The 20270-nt window shown below is 46.1% G+C and overlaps 1 protein-coding gene across 6 annotated transcripts in view; it reads left to right on the forward strand.

Annotated features, from left to right (window-relative positions):
• SPICE1 (spindle and centriole associated protein 1) overlaps positions 1 to 20270 on the forward strand; it is a 591766-nt gene that overhangs the window by 458466 nt on the left and 113030 nt on the right. For 5 of the 6 annotated variants that reach the window (XM_078656677.1, XM_078656679.1, XM_078656681.1 and 2 more), the window contains one exon: positions 19390 to 19573. The exons of the other annotated variant lie outside the window; for it this stretch is intronic. In XM_078656677.1, coding sequence (XP_078512803.1) covers positions 19390 to 19573 — 184 coding nt within the window. The remainder of the gene's footprint in view (positions 1 to 19389; positions 19574 to 20270) is intronic. 6 annotated transcript variants of the gene reach the window in all.

Below are 20270 nucleotides of genomic sequence, written 5' to 3' on the forward strand. Positions count from 1 at the left end.
CACTCTACTAGAGCAAAGTCTTCTACATCTGCTTTGTCTTGAGGTGTTCCTGTAGAGGACATTTATAGAGCGACAACTTGGGCCTCCCTCCACACTTTTGCAAAGCATTACTGCTTAGTTTCCGAAGTGAGGAGGGATGGTCACTTTGCGTGCTCTGTCCTACAGGATTTCTAGGTATAAAAGAGTGGACACCCTCCTTTGGGAGTGGGACTGCTATGGGATTCTATTCCCAAGGTGACGAATCCACTGGCAGATGTATCCATCAGAAGAACAAGTTACTTAACCTTCGGGAACGCTTTTTCTGGTGGATACAGTATCTGCCTGTGGATTCCTCACTGACCCACCCGCCTCCCCGTTGTCCACTCTTCTATACTTGCAAACTGTTTATTTTATGATTATATCTTTCAATGGAAAAGTTTAATTGTTCTTGCTTTTTGCATTGATCTCACAATGTGTGTGTTGGTTTGAATACTGTGTATGTGTATGTCGGGGCGTCCGTGTGCCTCGGGGGCACGGAAAAAAGGGCGGAACTGAAGTCATCATGCCAAGAAGGCTCTCTTGTGGCTCCGGTGATGTCAGCGAGGTCGCGAGCGGAGCCGTGTCTCTGTGACGTCGTGCTCGTCGGTGTGGAGAGCTAAAAAAGTTTCCGAATGCTGCTGGCGCAGGGGATATTCACAAGGTGAGGAATCCACTGGCAGATATTGTATCCACCAGAAAAAGTGTAACCAAAGGTAAGTAACTTGTTCTTTAGGTAGCAAATTCAAAGAAATGCAATGCAAGATAAACTGCACCCAGCTGGAAACCTTTTTGTTGTGTTTTATTTGAGCTGCCAAAGAAAACTATATGTAGTTAGTTAGATAAAACAGAAACTCAGCATAGTGTGGAAACAATGTTTGAACAGCCTTGCATTTTTTTAAATTTTATTGACAATGATTAGCTTTTGGTCAGGAGTACGTAGTATCATATAAGTACATGAGCAAGTAAACTGTAAAATGCAGAGGTATTTCAGCTAAATAAAGGGTTAGTTAGAATGTTGGTCCATACTGTAGTATTAATAAAAGGAGCAATAACAATTGGTGGAAGAAACCAGATGCATGACCGCATTCCTCTTCTGGACGTGAGGACCATGAGATCCACACATGTGTGACCCCTGTAACCCAATGTTGGTTCCTCTTTTTCTGCACCCTTTGACACCGTTGTAGAGCTTGAATGTTTTGATTTTTTTTTAAACTTTTCCAAAAGCTTTCTAAACCATAAGTCTTTGACAGTGTTGGGATATCACCTTCTAGAAATACATTGACTCAAAAAGATGTCTATCACGGACTAGCACAATGCCTATTTTGGGTGCCTATGAAACAAACATGGCTCCAAGTTTTGCAAAAAGTGCTCCTTGATGCAATAAAAAGACTTCACAAGCATATGAAACGAGATTGGTTCCACTCCAAGTTGTAAGGTCATTCCCACTCCTTTTTACCATCTTCGGGTATGTCCAAGATGATTTTAATGAAGATTTAAAAGCAAAACAAAAAAGTCTAAACAAGACTTGTAACCTCTTCAATGCTTCTGGTCCATAGAGAGGTCTCAGTCTGTGCTGTAAAAGCTTGACTCCTGCTTCGATGTTCGACTCTGTTCCAATTCTGGTCCAGCAGCCGATGTACCTTGAGTTATCTGGGACTTTGTCAACTCTGCAATAAATGTTGGTTTTCATGTTGGCCATGCTACAGCTCTGCAAGATAGTTACGGATCTCTCTAGTGCCCCCTATAAACCTCCAGTCGGACTTCCTCTGGTTGGTCCTCCCCTGATGCTGACTGAACCTACACCAGGCTGTGTCTCATCTCTCCTGTTGCATGGCCTGCTAGTTATTCTGTTGTCTGCGTTCCCCCAACTCCAGAGGTGCTGCTACTGGATTCTACTCTGACTCAGATTGCTGATCCAGAACTGACTTTGGTTAGGACTCCCCCACCCCACCCCCCCACCCCATATCATGCTAACGAATGAAAAATGCTCAACCTCCGTATAAGAAAGACTCTGCTCCTGTTGTTTGCTTCAGAGGCAGTATTTCACATGGATGACAGCCCTTGTTAGGTCTGGCATGTCACCAGAGATGGAGTTAAATTAATTCTTAAAGGCCCCTAAAGAATAGAGTGCTTCTTTCGCAGTGGTACACAGAGCTGCAAAGGTGCTAGATTTGCTGATGCATGCAGTAGAGATTAAGGTCAAAATTCCTGACAGACATCTTGCAGTCTACCCTCTCCACTTCAGAGACTTTATTGCCTTTTTATTAAGTCTTGACTCATACCCTTATAGTGGTCTGGACCAAGCCTTCCTCAGGCCCGCCAGTGAGTTGCCTAATTGCTGGACAGCACAGATCACCCAATGTTCCTAACATAGCATCCTATTCTTGAGAGGCTTATAGTTTAGCCTTTGAGGAAACTCAATCTATATTCACATTTCCCACTGCTCCTCCTTACAGAGAATAGAAGAAAATAGACCCTATAGGAAAAAAGTCTTCATCGGTTAGCCTAGCACTCTGATCCTTGAATGTTCTTTGTCTTGGGTTGTTTCACCAAACCCTTCTGGGATATGACTGGTTTAATTTTTCCCACTTTGTTAGAGGGCTTCTGAAATTCCTTTTCCCAGACAGTACATGGGCAGGACGCGGCGTAGTATCGCTTGTCTAGCCAAATACAGCTTTGCCATCCCCACTGGCACTCTATCACATGGAATCATGGGTCTTTTTTGTGCCCAGCCTCACATCCCCCCACTTTTTGTTCAGACTTCCACGGATCAGGCCCTTATTTTGCCCCATAGTGTGATGTTACTTGCCAAGACGGTGATAAACGTCATACTGAGATACTGCTGGTAGAAGTGTTGCCGAGCTTCTCGTCCTCCCACAGCCTTATTGACTGCTTGACAGTTGACCATTTTGGGAGCCTCGAGCCCCCCTTCTTTTAGTCAATTTCCAGACACCATATGTGATTTAGAGTCTTTGAAGTTTATTGCAGATGAAGATTTCCAAACCAGATTCCGCACCTTAGATTATTCCCCAGGCCTTAGACTGGATGCAAAACATATTGAGCAGTACTTATGCTTGCTGGTAGGTGGCATTGATTGGCATCAAAAGTATTGTGCGTGGTGGCTATAGAGGTGCCATCACAGCTTACTGATATCATTTCCTTTCTGTCTGCACCAACAGCTGGACAGGAGATACATTCTCCACATGTAGTAGTAGTAGTTGTAGTACTTGTATAGCGCCCGAACCACCCCACATGGGGTCTCTCTGGCGCTTGTACGCATACCGCTGTGGAACCCTTCCTGGCTTTCCCTGTGAGGCGTCCACTCCTGGGCACCCCCAAGGTGCAGCCAGGCATCCTAGCGCTGTTGGGGCCGTTGTGGAGATTAAGCAAGCTATTGCCCAGAGTTGCAAAGTGTGACCCATGATTAGATTAGGCACCGAGGCGAGAATTATCAGGTCAGAGGAAAATGAGCCCAAGACCCGCCGAGGCGGGAATTGAACCCTGGTCCCGGGCCAGACCTCTGCAGCAGGGTCTGCCGCTCTAACCATTGAGCCACACTTCTCCACCTTTCCATGTATCCAGGTTGAAACCATGATGAGTATAGTAATAATTCTCGTAAAATATTTCCTGAGAGAGTACGGTAAGTACTCCACACACGTACAGATAGAGCGATCGCAGGAAATCATTTATGAGAATTATTACTATACTATTTGTGGTTTCAACTTGGATACATGTGGAGAATATATATATAAGAGCCTTGATGAGGTCGAATAACCGATAATGTTTGAGTGGACTATTAGTTATTGTGTGATCAAAGGAGTTATGAAAAGCAGAGCTGTTTAGCTAATAAAGGGTGTGTGGTGGCCACCTTTCCTTTTTTTAGAGCACCATTAGTATGGATGACATCAATGCACAATGATATTCATGGAGTTGTCGGGGTGCACCTGTAGATACCCTGCTACCCATTGTTATGTATTCTTTTTGGAGATATTGCTCCTAGTGTGCCACAAGTTGGAGCCTTCATGTGTTCCATTATGATGTTGTCTATAAAATTATGTGCTGCACGGGCTGAGCATGTCACTAGTGAGCACGCGACGTAAACGGCATTTAAACGAGGAATAGAAATGAAGTTGCACAAGCAACGGTGTGCTACCCTTCAATAAATATGTTGGACACAATGAATTAGCCCCCATGGGGTAAGCACCCGGACTGAACAAACAAAAGAAATGAGAACAGTAAAGATATGGCGCAATCCACACGCCAGGCGGAACATCTCGAATCGACAGAACATGTTTTATTTTCAGCGTGTTTGTTAACATATGACTGACAAGTATTTAGGAACAATGGCATGGTGTATGTGTATGCACAAGGTGTTAGCACTGTACAAAGTTTTTAGAAGTAGTTCGATCGTAGAAAGTAAACTCCATGATAATTAGCACGTAGTAATAATTGGTGCATTATGGTAGTTGGTGTAACTATAGGCATCATGAGGGAGGCTCAACACGCCGCAGGTGGCGTTGATGTCGTACTGATTAGGAAGTCCATGGAGGGAGGGGTGTATGACCTGTTTATAAGCAGCTGGCTGGTAAATGAGAGGTTACTTTGCTGTTTTCTGGAGGGAAAGTGATGTTTTGTTGAGAGCAGGTAAGCTTTTAAATGTTTTAGAAACGCAGGTGAAAGTGAACCGTTTAAGACCAGGGTGGGAGCGTAGCGGATACCGGTTCTGACACGCAGCTATATAAACAGAGGGGGGATGATGCATTCAGGCATTATAGCTCGATGTTTTGTCAGATAAAATAAAACTCCCATAGAGATATTGCTTACCGTTTTGCAGAAAGTGATTGCCATTTTTAAGTGTTAAATTCGATGATAATAAGAATGTATGTGATGTGAATATGAAGTAAACATTAGTGTACAGTGGTTTAATGCACATATTTTGTACTTGCAGTCACCCCTGAAGAAAGGCCCCAGAGGCTTGAAATGCATTGGGTTATAAATAAAACTGATTTTTGAATGGATTCGGCTTCAGTCGTGTTTATGTTATGAGGCTCGGATGGCCCACATTAACATGACAAATTTGGAAAAACAGCGTTTCCTGGTTTGTGGATGTAAACAGAGATGAAATTGTTAAAAGGATAAAATTAGGAGTACAATGGTCAAACTGGCAAGAAGATAAAAACGGCTGCATATGCAATGGAACAATGCTGTGGCACAAGTTGGAGCCTTCATGTGTTCCATTATGATGTTGTCCTAGTGTGCTAGGGACACATCCCCTAACAAACCCACAAGTTTTAAACCTCAGGGAGAATGTCAGAGACAGATGTCTGTTTCTGATCCCACTTGGTCTGTCTGTGGTGTCTGGGGTCGGACCGCGAGGCAGGGTGTACTCCATGCCTCCTCGATTTGCCTGGAGCCAGTGTGACCCTTGCCCAACTGAAGGGAGTTTTATGCAACTTTGCACTCCCATTTTTGAGCCTCTGTCGCTCCTTCGGGCCCCACAAAGTAGAGAGGTGCCCTAGGTGAGATACCGTCGGCCAGCTTGCAGTCAACACCTACTGGGTCATCTGGATTCAGACTAGTGCTGGCGTTGAGAGCTATACTAGACTGTGTCCCCCCGACACCACAGCCAAGGTCACAGGCACCACCTGACAACACGGACCCAATTGTCCTGTCCGAGTCCAAAACAGCACTGGTCCATGTCGCCTCCAGCAGTGTCCGGAGTCAGTTAGCCATCTTCCTCAGACACGCTGCCACTAGCCTTTGACAGGCCTAGTGTGAAACTGGACTTTGGAGGAGACAATGCCTTCTAGTTTTCTGACCCTGCTGACAAAATTGCCCATCTTTACCAAGTCAACAGCTAGTATGAGGAGCTGGGAGATGCAAGTGGACTGGACACGTCACCAGATGCTGGTCTGGTTTCATCTCCGGGACCTTCCACAGAGGAAGGCACATTCTTTGCCATGTTGGTGAGGAGGGCGCCTGAGATCCTCGACCTGCAGCTTCTCTCTTTCCAAAATAAGACCAACTTCTTAACCGAGGTGCTTCAGCCAGGGTTATCTGCTTTGGAGCTCCTTCTTCCCTTCAGTGAAGCCCTCACGGTCACTCTCCTGGGGACTTGTGCCAAGCCCTGCACTGGTGCTCCAGAGCCCTGGTTCATTGCCTTTTGCCACTGCCCGTTCTTGGGGACCCAACGCCTGACAACCTGCTGGTGCAGGCCTTGACGGCCAAACTTCATCCCAACACATTCCCCACAGTTCGCTCGACAGGTATTCCAAGGGGCTGGAAACCTTTGGAAAGAGAATCTTTTCTTCAGCCAGCCTAGCATTGCTGTCACTGAACACTGTGCACCTCTTAAACCACTAATCCCAGCCTTGCAGGACTTGGTTGTGCAAGTGATGACCATGGTCTCGAAAGAAGCCTGTGCCATACTGAACCAGGCCATTATTGTCAGGGATGCTATCCGGTATGGCTTGGAGACCACTGATTTGCTGGGCAGGGCTATCTCCACCATGCTGCCATGCCTAGCTGTGATCAAATGTCTTTTCACATGATTTCCAGTTACCTCTAATGGACATGTCCTTCTGCCTCCACTTTTCCAGTGATCGGGCCGATTCACGCTGGAGCCAAGCTATCTTGTAAGTAATAATTCATTGTACAGTTAATTAAAACATTTACAAACATATATCTCATGTCATATGTTCAGGCCAATAGTTTTAAACCGAACACAAACCACAGTCAAAAACGTAATAAAATAAACCCCTCGGCTCCCAAGTGAGTTAGTGAAGACCTTAAAAGAGGTGAAAAACACAGTTGTTTTCAAACAGAAGCTTAGCCCCAGAGCAGAAGAACGGATCCTTGTTAGTTTGATACTTAGCTGCAGAGTAAATAAAGGAGCAAAAAGCAAAGTTTCAAAGTGTGCAGGAGAAAGTGCAGAAACTGGGTTTTAGCCTGTGCAAAGACTGTTATAATTGACCTGAACGTTCTCCATAGTGTTCATTTTTAGACTGCAAAACAGATAAAAAAGTACTGAGTGCAAAATAGCAAACAGTTAACCCAAGGTTGTATCAATGTTTGCTCTCAGTGTTCTCAGTGTTCATCAAACAATAATTTTGCTGACTAGAGCTGAAATGGAAAGTGCAGATGTAAAGGCAGCACAAGTTGACCCAATGTTGATGCAGTTGTTTGAAGTTTAGTAGCAGCTGTACAACGACGTTCCACATGCACGGTCCGTAGTGGGAACTCAAGGGCCAGTGGGCACAGCATCAGGAGAATCTCTTGGACCTGGACCAGATTTTGAAGGAAACTGCAAAAGATCTGCAGTGATGGCTAACTGACTGCATTTGGACCAGTGACATAACCCTCTCCCTTCCTCACTCAGAGCTGAGAGTGTTGACCAACCCATCACCTGTGGGCTGGGAGTGGTCACGTGGGAGAGGTGGTGATCAGAGAACTCTCGTCTCCTCCGGAGTGCCAACTCCACATCAATCTTCTGGAGCTGGGGGTGAATCGCTCGCCATTGAAAGCTTACCTCTTATCCATCAAGGGAAGGCTCGTTCAGATGTTCACAGGCAACCTCCATGTGGTATTTCAGCAAACTGGGTGGAGTGAGTTGTGTATTCTGTGCCAGTAGGCCCTCTGCCTCTGGACCTGGCTGGAACAACAGGTTATCTTCCTGGTCGTGCAGTACCTGGTGGGATCTCTGCCAGAGCAGATTAGCTCATCCGTCGATGCCTTGTGGATCATGAATGACCTCTGCACCCAGAAGCGGCACAAGGTACTTTCTGAGAAAGGGTAGAACCTTGGCTCGATCTTTTCGCCACCACCGAGAACGCGCAATGTCTGCATGTTTGCCTGTTGGAGTTTTCAAAGCGGATCTCGCTCAGAGACTTGTTCCGTTTTGAATGGAACTGGGAACTCCTGTACACTTCTCTGCAGATACCACTTGTGCCCAACACCCGACCCAGACCCAAGTCATCCCAGTGGCCCCAGACAGGGCAAATAAAGTTTGGTATCCCAAACGCCTGAGCATGAGCAGGCTGCCCTTCTGGGAGCACCTTCTGTCTCAGCACCTTCTGTCGTAGCAGCAGGTCGGGGAGATTGTGCACCGACAGATGAATGCCTTTGATCTGCCTTCTTAGATCTGTGTTGTTATCTTGGCAGCCAGACGTCCTCAACAAAGGCTGCATAAGCCTTCTGTTGGGACAAATTAGTGGCTCGTTGCTAGTCTTGTCATGTTGACCCGCTTTCAGCCCCCTTGTTGGAGGTCTTACAGTTTGTGTTGTTAGCCTGGGCACCATTAAAGCTTTGATTTCGGCCAAATTGGCTTTTTTGCAGTTGCCAGATCAGCCCTCACTGTTTGTCATCTGCTATGACGTGTTTTCTGTGTTCACGCCTGCACCTTTCATCATGCCCCAATGGGACCTTAATTTGGTCCTCATGTTTCTCATGGGTTCACCTATTGAGCACTGCCAGTTGTCTTCTACGACTCCGTACTCTCACAACTGCTTTCTTGGTGATCAGTGCATCGGCCAGGAGGATTAGCGACATTCAAGTTCTTTCAGTAGACCCTCCATGCACCAGCAGGCAAACTGCCAACTTTCTGACTAATGTGGTCATTCCCTTTTTGTAGTCAGATGGAACATCACACTAGCTACTTTTTTTCCCCCCTCATCCTTCTAAGGAGGAGGAGAAGACTACATACATGCTTTTTCTGGTAGAGACGCTAGCTGCAGATTCCTCTCCAACCTTCCCCTCTTCCCCGCTCTGCGATATGGGCTCTTCTCCCTAACATCCTGTTAGATTCTGCACGCTGGTCACACAGTCTAATGTGGCTCGAGTTTTTGGCGTGAAAGTAGTCACAAAAGAAATTGATGTCCTCACGCTAGGCTGGCACTTATTTAGGCACCACGTACATCACTTCCAACGCAAAGCTGATTAACGCCACCTACTGTCATGCAGAGGTATTGCTCAAGATTTTCCGGATCCATTCTGACACCTGGGAATATTTTAAGGTCGGGAATCTGAGGTTTGAGCCTCTGCCAGAAGAAGCCTTAACTAATGTAGGTAATCTGTTTGTTGGGGGTGTGCTTCCTTTTCAATGGCCCTCTCATCTGCCTCCAGAAAGCAGTCTGTCCCTGCAAGAGCAAGTCCGAATCTGATGCCCCCACAACACCAGACATGGGAGTGACTAGAGTTTAACACCTGGATGTCAGCCACAGTGATGTGTATCGAAATGTTACCCCAGGGCCTCAGCCCTACTCGTAATATTTCTCTTATGAGCTCATTCTCCTTCCTGAAATGTGCCCAAGCCCCTTCCCAGTGACCTCTCTCTGAATCAAAGAGCACCCTTTGAAGTGCAGTGGAAAGTCTGGCTCCCCTTTCCCCCAGAATGTCCCACCCAGCTCCCAGGAATGCGAGAATTGAGAAATCTGTCCTCAACCTCCTCGTGTCCCTCCAGTTAACCCTGGTTCCTCCAAAATGGAACCCAGAGTCTTCCAAGTATTGTACCATTCACAGGCACAGATACACTCGGCACATGTACAGCACACATGTACTGTGCAGCACTCCACACCAACCAGATGTAGGTCAAGTATGAGTTAAGCACAGAGCAGCGGAACTGTAAATGAGTGCGCTTCTAGGCCTCTCCACTGACGCAGGTGAAAAGAGCCTGTTCGCTTCTACTGATCACTACACAGTATGCTGCCATCACCGCGTTCGCGCTGCTTAACTCATGGTACAGGCAGTAGCCTTTCACCACATGAGTGTAGTGCTTTGAGCGCCTTTCTGGTAAACAAACACTGTAATCCAAGAGACAGGCCTGTGTCATGGTGCACACGCATGACCACAAAAGTCAGCATTAGGGATCCAGACATCACTACAATTGGGGCACTCTGGGCAGTGGTGCATGCACTTCACCATGCAAGGGGCTTTTGCTTCCCAAGAAGAGAGCTCTAAGGCTTCTTGGCCTGTGAGCTTCCTACATCCTACTTGTCGACTCTACCAGATGGCATATTCAGGTTCTGCAGTGGGATCTGAAACCTCGGCAATCTTTCGGATTCCATCCGGGTGTCAGAGGGTCCTAGAAACGATCTGCAGTGGTGGCTGCTGGATCGCAGTTGGACCAGTGACAGACTCCTCTCTCTATCCCTCCCAGAGCCAAAGGTGATATCAGATGCATCACTACTGGATTGGGGGGCATGGGGTGCATCTGGGAAAAAGTGGAGATCAGAGGACTCCATCTCCAACAGAGGCCTGCCTCCTCATCAACCTGCTAGCGCTGAGGGCATTGGATTAGCGTTAAAAGCTTTCTTGCCATCCATCTAGCAGAGGCTGGTTAAGATTCTCACGGATAATGCCACCTCCATGTGGTACTGCCAACAAGCAGAGTGGTTTATTGTCCCGGGTCCTGTACCAAGAGACTCTTGACCTCTATTGGTGGCAGGATCATCAGGACATTTCCCTAATGTTGTACCATGTGGTGGGATCTTTAAACACCAGAGAGGATGAACTCGGTGGCGACACCTAGCAGATAACAAATGGCAAATACCTCCAGAGGTGGCGCATGACACCTTCCGCCAATGGGGAGAGCTCTGGCTACATCTCTTTGCCACAACCAAGAATGTATTGTGTAAAATCTTTTGGGCACTGGAATTCCACAAAGCCTTTTTCTTGGAGTTGCAACCTGCCTAAAGTGGAGCACAGAATTCTGTGTGCCTTTCTGCCATTGCGTGGTGATTGAGCTGCCAGAGTTGACTACGTTTGATCTCCCTCCTGATGTAGTGGATGTTATCGTGATACTCACAGGGCCTTGTTTACGCAGGATGCTGGGAGAATTTGTGGTTTTAGTTTAGTGCCCGTGATATGGACCCTTTGAAGACCAAACTGTTGGATGAGTTACTTTTTGTTTTGTTGTTGGCCCAGTAAGGACTTACAGTGGTCACTTTGGGTTATTTGTCAAGCCTGTTGGTTTCTTGCAGTTGATTCACCAAACATCTGTCTTCAAATCTCCCATTGTGATGTATATCCTTAAAGGTTTGGTCCATCTGTTTACTACAAAACTTTTTGTGATGCCACAAGTAGAACCTCAAATGTGTCCTTACTATCCTGATGAGTTTCCTTTTTGAGCGGCTACACAGTTGCCCCCTTGGTCTGCTGAACATGAAGTCAGTATTTCTCATTGCAGTAACAGCAGCCTGTCGTATGCGTGAGCTTTAAGCTCTGTCAGTTCACCCTCCCACACACCAGTTTTTTTACCCGGACAAGCTAGTGCTCAGGACCAAGGCGGCCTTCCGAAGGTTGTAACAACTTTCAATGTTAGACAAGCCATCACTCTTCTTACGTTCTTTGCCTTTTCTCATCCCTCAAAAGAGGAGGAGAGACTCCATCGGTTGGGCCCAAAGAGAGTGCTCAGCATAGATCATATCAAAGACCACCGAGTGGATGATCAGGTCTTGGTAGATTTCTAATGGGCTAAGAATGGCAAAGTTGTCCAGAAGCTGAATTTATCCAGGTGGATAGTTCTCTGTATTGAAACCTGCTACGCTATAGTGAAGAAGTAGCCTCCAGATGCAAGGCTACTCCCACCATGCTAGCATGTGTAGTACCTGTCATGGACGTCTGTCGGGCAGCAACTTGGGCATCATTGCACACATTCACCAACCTCTACTGCCTTGACAGCCAGGTTTGTCTGGATTAGAATTTTGGCTAATCGGTCCTTCGGGACTTTTTGGTCTGAGCCATTACACAGACCCACCACTTTAGGAGATACTGCTTTGATATGTGTTCATAAGGTGAGGCATCTGGGCTTAGAAGTATCCATCAGAAACACGAGTTACTAACCTTTGGTAATGCTCTTTCTGGTGAATACTCTATCTAACTATTGATTCCTCACCCACCTTCTCATTCTGCGGAATAGACCCTTTTCCCTTAGTGAAGATTTCGGCATATGTTGCTGGGATGAACGTCAAAAGACAGTCAATATCTGATAACTCTAAAAATAGGCCTCTTCAGACCTAATTGAACTTGTGGCAAGAATAAACTACACTCTGAAAACCCTCATAAAGAATGTATTTATTATATATAGACTAACCATAATGATAAACAATGCAAGATATGCTGCATCTTCTCAACTAAGACCTTTTAAAATAGGGAAGTAAGGCTCTTTATTTGGCTACAAAAGTTAAGATGTAAAGACGCTCCATCTTCTGAAGTAGATTATGATGACACTCCAAAAAAGTGTTAAAAAGGGAACATTCATACGAGATACCGTAAACCTTCAACATCTGAACTGTCTACCTCAAAAAGAACCATCCAAAAAGGTTCAGAGGAAGTCAGTGGGCGAAAGTATTTTTTTATTGAGTAAATTATTCACATTGGCAAACCTAAACCAGCATTTTAATCACCTGTGCCCAAGCAACAAAAACTCCTCAGACTCTCTCCAAAGATATCAACAAGATCATCGTCAACAGGCCATCATTGGTAATACAGTTGACTAAGGCATCATAGAGAGGTTCACCATTGTCGATGAAGATACACAGGAAAAACTACACTAGTAATATCAGCGACCTCTTTTGAAGCTTCGTATACTGCACAGGCATCTGATTTTCATTTGAATTAACCTATAGTCCATAAAACTTTCTTTAAAAGCCCCAACATGGAAGCAGAAAGGGCGCTTCGTACTCTAGACGTTCAAGGAAGTCTGAAATTCTACACCGACCGAACAAGTAAATTCAGAAAGTCTGATCAATTGCTTGTTGTCTACCGTGCCCCTAAAAAAGAGCAATCGGTATCAAAACAATCCATAGTGTGCTTGGTGTCTACTATCGTTACGTGCGGTCATACTAAGGCTGGTCATCCTTTACAAGCAAGAATCTCAGCACACTCAACCAGAAGTTTGTCAACTTTGACAGCTTTGTTTGCTGGAATGTCATTAGCGTACATTTGTCGTGCACCAATCTAGAAGAAAACACACATGTTCACTCTGCATTATTGCCTCAAAATGAATTGATAAAAAATGCTGGGGTTGGACAGACGTTTCTGTGGCATCTTTTTTCCATAAGGTTGGCTGTCTTTCAACTTGCTTCCTGCCGCCACCATGTACGGTCATTATTCTACATTACTGCTTGCTGCTCTGTTACCGGCTTGTGTATATATGAAAGATATAGTTCTGGAGAAGAAAAAAGTTACTTACCTGTAATTGTCTTCCTTTAGTCAAGTCAAGTCAAGTCATATAATTTATATAGCGCACTACATACCCAGAGGGTCTCAAGGCGCTTAGGGAGGAGAGGAGGATTACTTGTCAAATATCCACGTTTTAAGTTGCTTTCTAAATGCTAGGTGGTTCTGGGTAAGGCGAAGGTAGGTAGGGAGTGAGTTCCATGTTTTAGCTGCCAGGTATGAGAAGGATCTGCCTCCCATGGTGGTCTTGTTGATGCGGGGTACAGTGGCGAGGGCTAGGCTGGAAGAGCGTAATTGGCGGGAGGGGGTGTAGAAGGACAGTCGTGAGTTGAGGCATTCTGGTCCGATGTTGTAGAGTGATTTGTGTGCGTGGGTTAGCAGTCGGAAAGTGATCCTCTTATTGACGGGTAGCCAGTGGAGGTCTTTCAGGTGGCCAGAGATGTGTTCGTTACGCGGGATGTCTAATATGATCCTGGCTGAGGCGTTTTGGATTCGTTGGAGTTTCTTCTGGAGTTTAGCGGTAGTACCTGCGTAGAGGGTGTTTCCGTAGTCCAGTCGGCTCGTGACCAGAGCATGGGTGACTGTTTTTCTGGTTTCGGTGGGGATCCAGCGAAATGTTTTTTTGAGCATGCGGAGAATGTTGAAGCAGGATGAGGATACGGCGTTGACTTGTCTGTTCAATGAGAGTGAAGAATCCAGGATAACGCCTAGGTTCCGTGCGTGGTCTGTCGGGATGGGTGCTTTTCCAAGGGCTTCCGGCCACCAAGAATCGTCCCATGCAGAGGGGGATGTACCTAAGATGAGGACTTCTGTTTTATCTGAGTTCAGTTTCAGACGGCTTTGTTTCATCCATTCGGCAACTTCTTTCATTCCTTCGTGTAGGTTGGTTTTGGCGGTGCTGGGGTCATTGGTGAGAGAAAGGATCAGTTGAGTGTCATCCGCGTAGGAGATGATGTTGAGGTTGTGTTGGCGAGCGATGGCCGCAAGGGGGCTCATGTATACGTTGAAGAGGGTGGGACTGAGTGAGGATCCTTGTGGTACGCCACAGATGACTTCAGTGGCCTCGGACTTGAATGGTGGAAGGCGGACTCTCTGGGTTCTTCCGGTGAGGAACGAGGTGATCCATTCAAGTGCTTTTCCTTGTATTCCGATGTTTCTGAGGCGTTGTAAAAGGGTGCTGTGGCAGACTGTGTCGAAGGCTGCAGAGAGGTCGAGGAGGATGAGGGCGACTGTGTCTCCATTGTCCAGTAGAGTTCGAATGTCGTCTGTTGCTGCGATGAGGGCGGTCTCAGTGCTGTGTTTTGTTCGAAAGCCAGATTGTGAGGAGTCGAGGGAATTGTTGGCTTCTAGGAAAGCGGCGAGCTGGTTGTTGACAGCTTTCTCGATGACTTTGGCTGGGAAAGGAAGGAGCGATATGGGGCGATAATTTTTGAGTTCGGTGGGATCCGCTGTGGGTTTTTTCAGAAGGGCGGTGAGTTCAGCGTGTTTCCAGCTTTCCGGGAAGGTAGCGGAATTGAAGGAGCAGTTGATGACGTCTCGGAGGTGCGGTGCTATGACGGAGTCTGCTTTGTTGAAGATGTGGTGAGGACATGGGTCTGTGGGGGATCCTGAGTGGATAGAGTTCATCAGGCGGATGGTGTCCTCAGTGGAGATTGGGTTCCAGTCGTCAAGAGTGTTCAAGGGGGGAGGATGTTCATCATACGGTTGGGTGGGTTGGTCTTCGAGTTGGTTGTTGAAGCTGTTGTGGATGTCTGCAATTTTGTTGTGGAAGAATAAAGCCAGGGAGTCGCAGAGGGCTTGAGAAGGGGTGATGTTGTTGGAGTTGGCCGAGGGGTTGGTAAATTCCTTGACGATGTTGAAGAGTTCCTTGCTGTTGTGGGCGTTGTCTAGTCCATCCTTGAATGCTGTTTTCTTGGCCTTTCGGATTAGTTGGTGGTGTGTGCGGGTGGCGTTTTTGAAGGCGTCCTTGGTGCTAGTGGTTGGGTCTTTTTTCCAGGCCTTTTCAAGGGAGCGGCAGAGTTTCTTGGACTTCTTAAGATCATCGTTGAACCATGAGGCCTTCTTGCTGCCAGGTTTGCTTTGACGTTTTTTCAGTGGTGCTAGGATGTCGGCGGTGTTGGATAGCCATAGGGTGAAGTTGGCGGCGGCTTGGTCTGGTTTGGAAGAGTGGGCTGGGGTGTTTAGAAGGAGCGATGAGGAGATCTGGTCGATGGTGATTTTGTTCCAGTTTCTTAGCAGAGTTGGTTGGAGGTGGTTGGTGGGTTTCGGCTTGTTGTAGGTGAAGTGAACGCAGCTGTGGTCAGTCCAGAGGAGATCCGTAGTGTGGCTGAAAGAGACATGATTGCTGGAGGTGAAGATGGGGTCGAGTGTGTGACCTGCGATGTGGGTGGGGGAAGTGACCAGTTGTTTAAGTCCGAGGTTGGCGAGGTTGTCCAAGAGGGTGGTGGTGTTGCGGTCGTTGTTCTTTTCAAGGTGAAAGTTGAGGTCTCCCAGAAGGATGTAATCTTTGGAGGGGAGCGCGTGTGGAGTGATGAAGTCCGTGATGTCTTCGCTGAATTTTGAGCGGGGTCCTGGTGGTCTGTAAAGGAGGGTGCCTCTGAGTGTGGTCTTGGGGTCGATGTGGATCTGGAAGTGAAGGTGTTCAGAGTTGGCGAGGTTGACGTCAGAGCTGGTTGAGATGTGGATTGATTTTTTATGGACGATAGCGATTCCTCCTCCTGTGTGGCCGGTACGGTCCTTGCGTGTGATCTTATAGTCTTCAGGGATGGCAATGGTGATGTCTGGGGCGGAGGAAGCGTTCATCCATGTTTCTGTAAGGAAGGCGACGTCCGGAGAGATGGTGTCTAGTAGATTCCAGAGGTCAATGGCGTGTCTGTGGACCGATCGGGTGTTGAGCAAGATGCATTGTAGGTGGTTGGCGTCTGGAATCTGAGGAGTGGGTATAGCGGAGATGTTGTCGGTGCCGATGAATTTGCAGGAGTAGCAAGAGAAAGGTCCATGGGTGTGTCCAGGAGCAGCTTGGACGCAGTTGGGGGCGCGACCGGGGTTAAGGGCTAGGAGGGTGGCGGCATCGTAGGTGATGCGGGAGGGCTGGGCAGCGCGAGAGGCAGGGGGACTGGCGCTGGGCGCGGTCCAGGCGCGGACGGGCGTAGACGGGCTTACCTTTGGCGCACCTTCGGCGCGGGTTGGGCGCGGTCGCTGCGCGTAAACGCTGCGCGCGGGAACTACTGTCATATATGGAGAGAGGAGGGGGAGGGGCGCGGGCGGTTCAGCTGGGAGGCGGGGCGGGCTTGAGCGAGCACAAACAACAACACCCAAAATGGCAGCGGAGGGGAGGGTGAAAAACAGCGCTGGGGGCAGTCGCGCCAAATGTGGAAGGCTCTGCGCAGGTAGAGCGGATCAGGGGAACACAGGTTCAAGAGATATTGGCCAATCGCAAATAAAGTAAAAGCGGAGCAGCGAGCAGGGCAGCACTATGCAAGTAAACAAATAGAACAATCAATTAAGTGCGGAACAGCGAGCAGGGCAGCACTATGCTAGAAATCAGAAATGCAATCTATTAAATGCGGAACAGCGAGCAGGGCAGCACTATGCTAGAAATCAGAAATGCAATTAATGAAATGCGGAGCAGCGAGCAAGGCAGCACAGGCTTAAGGCTGTGGTATTCAGTACAACGATACCGGGTCTCGCCAGGGAGACTAGGGAGCGACCACTCAGCACGGCGGTGGAGAGGGGATCTTTAGCATTGGTATATTTCATAGATTCACATGGGACTCACCCCCCTCCCCTTCAGAGGCTCAAACAATACTGATATTAAATCAAACAAGTGCTAAACAAAATCTGAGGGATGATGGTCTCTCGGGGGATGGTCATGGGGCTGATTATGTCTGAATGATTGACGTTTGGTTGTTTTTAAATGATGTGACTAGGCCACTAAACAGCTTGTTTAGGAGTAGGATTACATTATCATCACATTCTATTGAGAGGTTAGTGTGGGACTCCCAGCTCAAAGATCAGGGATGATTCAAGCATGTGAATCTATGAAAGTTACCTATTCTGGGGAACTAAAATTAGAAGTACCTATTTCATATTTACCTAGTATAATCTTATAACAAAGCAAAGACGTTGCTAGTTCACATAAACCCTCAATCCAGTCTTCTTCTAAAAGCAAACCTGACAATTTCCTTTTCCCAGCAGCACTTGTTTGTCCACAGGAAGTGCAAAGATGAGATGCTATTTGTGGTCACCTATGGACAGTTGCATACATTCAACCTAAAGAAGTGAAATTAGGGATGACATGTTTCTTGGATGTAATTCAAAAAGTGAACCAATTGTTAGACAAACCTCTGTCTGACATGAGTTGAGTTGTGTGCAATTATAAGAATGCCGCTTCGAACATGTCCAGCACATATCGCTCCCCGAAAGTACCCAATGAAGTAGTTTATCTGAAGTAAAGTAGTTACATAATAAGTTCTATGAAGAGAAATTGAACCCCTAGTCAAGAGCAAAGAGCACAAGTTTTTTTTTTTTTTTTAAATAATGGACAATGTGTCTTGAGTAGCTTGGAACATGTTTCCTCAATCCACTCCACCCTTCTCTTTTCAACACATTTTATAGAATTTTTCAATAATGTATAAAAAAAAATAGGATGTTAAGCAGAAAGTAGAAGAATCTTTTAATTGTGAGAGTTTGACAAGAATACCTCATCATGAAAATGTGTTTTAAAGACTTCTTTGTTTTGCCTTCCTTCTGTGCTGGCTGCTGATGGCTTAACCAAGCCTTCTGTTTGCCCACTGAGTCTCTTTTCTGTACTGTGATCCTGACATAGGTCTGTGGCCTTTGCAGGCGCTCTAGGCTCCCCCGCACTTAAAATGATGATTGGATGGATGGATGTAACTCCACAATGTTGTGACTCTGTATGGGCTCTGTAGCAATCACGTTTCACAACTTTTTATAGGTATCAGTCAGGTTATCTTCTCATATCTATACATTCAACACTGCACATATATGCCTTATCTCAGCTCTCATGTTTCCCCCGATGCCCTTGCCCACTAGAAACAACACTGCTGATAAAAGTAAACACATTGGAAGGAATACTTTATATTTACCCAACAACCCCGGGTATGCTATATAGCTGCCTATCATGGTCTCAGCATCACTTTTCACTAACCTGCCTATCTGAACACCCAATAGAAGACATTAGAAACCACATCCTGCATATATCCAACACAGCACAGATATGACCAGGCTAGCGATGACTGTGCTTGCAACAGCCTTTCCATTATCACACATTACCATCATGAATAAACTAGACCGAACTTCTGATATATATCCAACACAAGCCAAATACCCCACAGAGGTAGCTATCAGTATATCCAACAGCAATTGCAACCAAAAAATGCCAACCAACAAGACAGTGGGTTGCTGATTGGCCTTGAAAAAGAATAAATAATCGGAGAAAGCCTCAAGCCGTCGGCCCTAGTCAACAAAATTGTACATTACAACATATTGAATAAGACACAGGCTTCCAGGAAGGAAACAAACCAGAACCCAGTGCAAGCTGAAGCAGACCCTTGGCTGCCATGGAGGACTTGTAACCAGGTTGAAAAGTCTCCAGCTTGTATCCTGGACAAACACCCACAACATAACATGGCCGTAGATCCTTGTGCTTGGGGCTCCTGACAAAGCGACTCTCTGCAGCCGAACAGTTGAGGCTAATGGTCTTCAGAGGAAGCTTCAAGACGACTCCAATGCTCATATCTCTGAGAGGGATGGCATGATCAGAAGTGATACACTTTAAGGATCCTGTCGGGACCCTTTTTTTACTTAGCTTTTTCGCACAAAAGTTATTACCTCAGGGAACCTATTTCACAATTGGTCATTACAGCCCATTATGGTAAGTAACTTTAACTGCAGTAAGTATCAATTGTTTCAATGTTAATACAATTGATGGAACTGTGTCATTGAAGAATCAACTGTACCTTTGTAAAGTCACTTGATTCTGAACTCTTGTAGAACGTCATGTCCTCTGTATGTCTACTGTCGTACACAAAAATGTGCAGTGTTTTTACGTTTTAGCAAACTGTCTCCAGTGTTGCAGGCTTTCAATGCCCTTTCTAGTTTTCAATGTGTTTGCTTTTAAATCATAAAGTACAGGAAAATTTGTAATATTTGTGATGGTTGTAAATCCTTTAGGGTGTATGCGTAAATACGCCAGAAGTAATTCCAATGGAGGACAGTATAGAGCGCCGCATTGCAGAGCTGAACCGCCAGAGCGCTGAAGCACGCAAAAAACTGCTGCATCTGATCGAGCAGCAGAAGGATGCCACTGCAGCATCTCCACCAATATCACCCATCTCCTCACAGCCAATGTGGTCAGGTAAGGGCACTCAGCTAGACAACCTGTGGTGTTACCTAGTGAGTTCAAATGGAAACCAAATGTAAGTATCCTGCATAATTTGTTCTAGAGGCATATTTGTAGCTTTTTTTTTACTGTGCTGTAGTATTTTTTTATACGTGTTTCTGAGCTTCTTAAAAAAATGTGGTGCCAACATAATCCACAGCTGGAACCAATCTGAGGAGCAGTTCAGACACGTGTATATTTTCTTTTTGTATCTCAATCTAGTGTTTTTTCCTGTTATGATATCTTTACTAATAGTCTGGACCTCAAATATCACAGCTCCAGTGCAGAACCTAGAATCATCTGTGCAAAGAGAATTATTTCAGTTCTAAAACACTTTCTTTGTTAGGTTTGTCTTTTTTTAGGATGGTTGCCTAAATAAACCTTTTTTTCAACATGCCAAATCAAAGACAGTGAATACTTTGAAAGAGAACAAAAATGCAGCACTAAGTCTTAAGAAAAACAGGTAAATGCAAGGGATTGGAACTAGATAGCCGCATGAAAGAAATTAGTGACCGCACTATCCAGACTGAACAGAACTGGGTATTTAATTAAGTTATTTGTTCTGCCTCATGTGAGTACTAACTTAATACTGAAGTCTGCCATTTTCCCTTTCCCTGAAAAGAAAATGGAATGCTTACACACCTTTGGCTATCGTTCTTTGTATTGACTGATT

This window comes from Lissotriton helveticus, chromosome 8, assembly GCF_964261635.1.
Source record: "Lissotriton helveticus chromosome 8, aLisHel1.1, whole genome shotgun sequence".
In the NCBI taxonomy this organism is placed as follows: Eukaryota; Metazoa; Chordata; class Amphibia; order Caudata; family Salamandridae; genus Lissotriton; species Lissotriton helveticus.